Source organism: Alnus glutinosa, chromosome 6 (genome assembly GCF_958979055.1).
Source record: "Alnus glutinosa chromosome 6, dhAlnGlut1.1, whole genome shotgun sequence".
Lineage (NCBI taxonomy): Eukaryota > Viridiplantae > Streptophyta > Magnoliopsida > Fagales > Betulaceae > Alnus > Alnus glutinosa.
In genome coordinates, this window is record NC_084891.1 from 27,822,527 (window position 1) to 27,828,526 (window position 6,000).

Here is a 6,000-nt window from a genome sequence, read left to right on the forward strand (position 1 = left end):
TGAAAAAAATTCACGTTTTTAAATCCCAACAAGGAGTGGTTTAAAAATAAAAAAACACGATTTTAAAGGGTTAAGCCACAATTCTTAAAGAGTGAAAATTGCACTTTTTAAATCGGTTAAACCAAACATGCATTATATCATTCTTTTTGTTTGTTTTGTTTTGTGTGGGTTTTTTTTTTTTTTTTTTTTTTTTGTTGTGTGTGTGTGTGTGTGTTATATCACATTTAATTATTCAAAATTTTTGAATATTCTCTCCTAGCATTTGGGTGTTCTATTTTTTCAAAAACTAATTTAACTATAATTTATTGCACAAATTTCGAGGTTTGACTTTGTAAAATAAAATTAGAAAAATTTGGATAAAATATGATTTGTTTTTGAAAAAAAAAAAAGAAGCAAAACCTAATAGAATTTGTTTTTAAAAAATTGGGTTCCAAACAGGACTATTTAAGTTTAAAAAAAATTGACATTCTTAAATGATGTGAATTTAGGTCATTTCATGCATTGAACGCATGAAAAATGCTATATATTAAAATGTGACATGTTAACAATGAGAATTGAGTATATTTTTATCAGATTATTATACTTTATGTAGTATAAAAGTTTTGAGCAAAAAACTGTCTTTTGATTTAGTAAATAATAAGAGTCTCTTCAAAAGTGAAGAAAATACATTTTTTGGAATGATTTTTTTTTTTGTTATTGCCAAAATAATATGTTATATCTTTAATATGTAACATTTTTCCGGTTATACGATATAAAAAAAGGGGTTAAATTTACATAATTTAAGAATTTCAAATTTCTTTAAAATTGTAGAGTATCTTCATCCTGCCAAACATACTATATAATTATTAACCAATCAGAGCTGATCCGTTCAAAGTAGGCGCTGATTAATTCCCCTTAAATGATAAAACAACGCACGCCAGGCGTATTTTCAAAATGGGCACACCGTTATTTCGTCTGCGAACGGCACGCTAGATTTCACTCTCTTCTTCGCTTTCTTGCAAAGACTTGAACCCGTGACCGAATTGAAAAACGAAATTGTGCCCTAGTTGCTCTTTGCTCAATTTCCCTTCCATTCTTTCAATAATGGTACTTCAAAGTCTTCAATTATCAAACTCATCTTCCACTGGGCTTCGATTTCAATCAGTTTTAATATGTTGTTGAACATGTCGTTTTACCTCTTTGATTTTGGCAGATCCGGTTCATATTGTTACAGAACAGGCAGGGAAAGACCCGTCTAGCCAAGTACTACGTTCCTCTCGAGGATTCCGAGAAGCACAAGGTCGAATACGAGGTATGATGTTCGTCTTTTGCTTCTAGTTTTATTGTTGGTATTTTTATTTTGCTGTAATTTGTTTCGGGGGAAGAATTTTCTAGGGTTTTGGAATTTGATTTTTTTGTAGGTTCATCGATTGGTGGTGAACAGAGATCCCAAGTTCACAAATTTCGTCGAGGTGAGATTTCTTTATTTTGATTTTGTTAAAGTCATTCTTTTACATTTCCCGATTATTTTTTTTTGGCAATGTTTGGGTACAGAAAAATTGTTGGAAAATAGATGGGAATTGGAACTTTGATTCTCACATTTCTTATATTTGTGACCCAAGAAATCAAAAACCAACCCTCTGTTCTACTGGCAACTAAACCTAATTTCCAAGCTGGGTTTAGGTTAATAATTATTATCAATGCATCAGTTAGGCTATAATTGTTTGAGCAAGGTTCCCACTGGCAGGGTTGCATGTCTCAACCTGTTTTTATAGCCTGACTTTGTAGTTAATATGTTATGAAATTATTGCTACATTAACTTTTTTTCCCTGATATTATTATGCGCTGCTGCCTGATTATAATGCTTCTTGCAGTTCCGTACACACAAGGTGATCTACAGGCGATATGCCGGGTTATTTTTCTCGCTTTGTGTTGACATTACTGATAATGAATTGGCATATTTGGAGTGCATCCATTTATTCGTGGAAATATTGGATCACTTCTTCAGCAATGTGTGCGAGCTAGATTTGGTTTTCAACTTTCACAAGGTTTGTCACTTATGATGTGCTTTCTTGCCCAATTATCTGTGAAGTGTTCCTACTCCATGCTCATCTGCTTCTTGTATAGTGTCGATTGATGCTAGTGGCAATGATTTATCACTGTTGTATAGATATTTTCTGAATGACGTTTCCAGACAAAACAAGTATCTGGGAAAAAGACAGAGAGTGCTATACAAATAAGCGTGTTTATCAAATAACAGTATTGTGCATGTCAAAGTGTTATCTGAAATGGTGCTTTCTTTCTGGCCAAAGAAAGAAAAAAGTGCTTTCTAGGTCTAGAAAAAAGAAAAAGTTTTAGAAATTAGGATTTTAACACTGTGATAAGAGTCTTAAAAGGAAGTAATATTTTTAGACAAAGATTCTAATAATATTCTTAAAGGGCTACTTGAAATAATGCTTTTAAAAATAAGTCTTTCATTGAAGTGCTATTTCAAGTGGCACATTTAAGATAATTGTAAAAATGTTGTTAGGAATTACACTTTAGTGCTATGATGAGAGCATTATTTGTAGTGATGTCTTTAGACAAAAAAATACCAACACAATATGCTATTTCAAGTTTCATCTTTAATGGACTAAGAAGTGCTACTTGAAACGGTGCTTTGCTGAAATAAAACCTATAACCCATGAAGGTACTATTTCAAATAGCACTTATAATGCATCAACATGTGGCTATCAAGAAAACTGATTCTAAAGCTGTGATTAAAGCATATTTTGAAGTAATTCTTGAAGGTGAAATTCTTCACAAAATGAATTCTGTATAATTTATCATTTCTGATGGCATAATTAGAGTCCTCCTTTGAATAGTACTTCTGATTTACCAAAAAAATAGAAAAAAGAAAAAAATAGTACTTCTGTAAGCGTTGCTGTTAACACAAAAAGTGCCATTTCAAAAAGTAGTTTAATTATTATAATGCTGTTACTAGAGCTGGATGTTTTTAACATCGTAATAAAAACATTACATGGACTAAACTTTGCCAATGAAACGAGTTCCAAAATAGAAACTGCTATCTGAAGTATTCCAGATGCTAGATCTGTAGGCAATGTGCTGGACTTTATATCTTATTCTGTGCTGACGTTAGTGATAATGAGTTGGATAGTTAGATGCATCATTTACTCCAATCAATTGTTTATCAAAGCTCATATTCCCTTCTGTGGGATGGGCAAACTAAACTTACCCTGGTGATTAGTTGGCATGCTTTAGCTTCTAACTCTCCATTGTATGGGAATGAGACTATATATTTTCTTTCATATTTCTTCCATGGCAGCATAAAGTATTTAATTCATAGGTCCCAAGTATTTTATTTAGACTTCATGTTTCTGCGTGAACTTGTGTGGAAAATGAAAGAGCCTCCCCTATCAATCTTGTGAATGTGGATTTGATTTTATTGTAAATGATGCCTGGCATTTACGCGATGCCCTTGTTCATTACACCATACAATGTAAATGATACCTGGCATTTATACGATGCCCTTGTTCATTATACCATACAATACAATCTCTAATTTCCTTAGTGTTAGCTTAGTCATGCTGCACAATGCATGTTCATGCGCACACTCCAACCCACCCCCAAATTCCCTTCTTCTTTTTTCCAGGCTGAACAATGCATAAACTATCTTCATTTTAACATTGATTTTTGTTGTAAGAGTTATTCAGACAAGATCATAGAGGATATTGCTTGATCTGTAGAGTATTAACTTATGTTCCATTCCATACCCTCTGCATATGTGTATTTTTTGTTCAGATCATTTTGTTGTTTGACTTGTTGTACTGATCTTTTTCTTTTTCCCCCTTTCCTGAAGGTTTATCTGATACTTGATGAATTCATTCTAGCTGGTGAGCTCCAAGAAACAAGCAAAAAGGTGCGCATATTACTGTCTGCCCCCTGTATCTGTAGTATGTGAGATCAAAGCTCGTTTGGCTTTCCATCTCCCATATATTGATAGTAATGTAGTTTATTGTGCCATCTGTGTAGCCTCTCTTCTTGTTTTTCTCCAATCTCCCTCATGCCTTTCTTTCTGCCTTTAATATAGAGAGGACAACTATAGCACCAACCTTGGTCACATAGTTATCGTCTCATTCCTGGTTATTGTGACCTTTTTAATTTTTTAATTTTTTGTTTATAACTTAGAAGCAACCAACTTTGGTCTTTTATTTTTTTTCTACGATGCAAATAATATGACTTTAAGAATTTGGCCATATTGCTGATTTTTACTTTTAACTTGCAGGCGATTATTGAGAGAATGGGCGAACTGGAAAAGTTGGAGTGAGATTATTCTGAGTGCTTTGAGTGCAATTTGTTCCTGTGGAATTTTTTTTCCCAGCCGTGGGTTTTACTTTAATTTGTTATCAAATTTCTTGCTTCCAATTTCCTCTTGTAATATCAGAAAATTGAATGAGGTCCTTTTCCCCCACTTTCCCCATTTCGCTGTTTGTGACATTATGAGTGTTTGTAATTCATATTTAATCAATCAAGGCAATATACATAAACTAGACTCTGTACATCCATTCTCCAAATTGGTGTGCTTATTATTTCGAGTTACCGAAATTCTGGCTATAGTTGTCAATGTATTTTTCAAGGAACATGATTTTCTCAAACACATTGACAAAGAACTCAAAATACAAAACTTTTTTGAAATTTTTAGCACCTAAAAATATTTTGACAAGACATGCTTAACTTTTGCAGGTTTAGGGTTAATTTATTATTTTTAAAAAAACTAACCAAAAAAACTGACAACTATAAATGGAAGAAGGGTGGTTTCGCAACCACTTTATCCTGGTAAGAGGCAACCATGTGGTTACACCACGACAAATTAGGGGTAGCTACACGACCACCACCATAGGCAAAGGGTGGTCATGTGGCTATCTTAACAGGCTTGGGGGTGACTGTACAGCCACCTTGATCAGATAGGAAAGGCCACGCGGCCACTTTTGCCATGGTCAATGGTAATCGCATGACCACAATAATAAGTTGTGGGTAGTTGTGCAACTACTCCAACCACATTAAGCTACCTGCACAGCCACTTTGACCAATGTCACAATAAACTTAGGTGGTCACGCGGTCACCCTAATTAAATCGTGGTTGCAATCAACATTCTCCTCAACAGAAAGTGACTGTCAATAATTGCTATTTTTTTAAAAGTAAAAAGTAAAAAGTCAGCTTTATATTTGTTTGTATTTTTTTTTATAATTATCTGGACAGATAAACAGTAAATTCTGGCTGTTGGAAGACTTGGCCAAACAGTTCGAGACCTGAGATTCCCTCTCATTCTAAGAAATTCAGACAAAAAAATTATAAGAAATTTCAATCCTCTAACCATAATATGAGACAACTCACAGCGTAGGACAGCGAAAAGTCATAGAATAGAAAAGGCAAATCCAAAGTAGTCATAGACTCATAGTATTGAAAAGCTGGGTGGATTCTGACCACAATCTTCATCTTGCCATTTGTATTTCAGATGTTTGGTAGTACCAACCGCGCGTTGGCAATTGGTTGAACGTGGTACTTCTCAGCAACTTCCACCACCAATGAATTGAAAGTTTGTTTGAATTCGGTAAAACTCAGCCCCATTGTGTGCCCCAAAAGTCAAAAGAGTCCCAACTCATTTGGCGAACCAAGTTGAAAGAAGACTCCTTTCGGTCAAAAGTTATTTTGATCATTGGTATTGTAAATTTGGGTAAATATATAATTACGTTAAGCTAATTATTTTAGCTGAAAAATTGATGAGTTGTTACCGCGCTAATGGTGAGCAGTAGTACTGTAACTCACCAAACATTAAAAAAAAAAATTAAAAAAATTAAAAAAAAAAAAAAAAAAAAAAGAAAAAAAGAAGAAGAAGAAGAAGAAGAGCGAAAAAGAAAGAACTTTCAAATAGAATAGTGGAAATAAAGAGCTATAATAGAGGGTGGAGTGTTAAGTACTTTCAAAATGTGGGTAGAGAAAAATAATAACAATAATAATAAT

At 33.6% G+C, this 6,000-nt stretch overlaps 1 protein-coding gene across 1 annotated transcript; it reads left to right on the plus strand.

The window, feature by feature from the left end:
* The first annotated feature begins 911 nt into the window (after window positions 1-911).
* Window positions 912-4,538, plus strand: LOC133870143 (AP-2 complex subunit sigma). Its single transcript, XM_062307201.1, has 6 exons — window positions 912-1,086; window positions 1,193-1,291; window positions 1,401-1,451; window positions 1,854-2,027; window positions 3,839-3,898; window positions 4,265-4,538. The coding sequence occupies exons 1-6, from the start codon at window positions 1,084-1,086 to the stop codon at window positions 4,304-4,306; spliced, it is 429 nt and encodes a 142-aa protein (XP_062163185.1). The 5' UTR covers window positions 912-1,083; the 3' UTR covers window positions 4,307-4,538.
* Window positions 4,539-6,000: the final 1,462 nt, after the last annotated feature.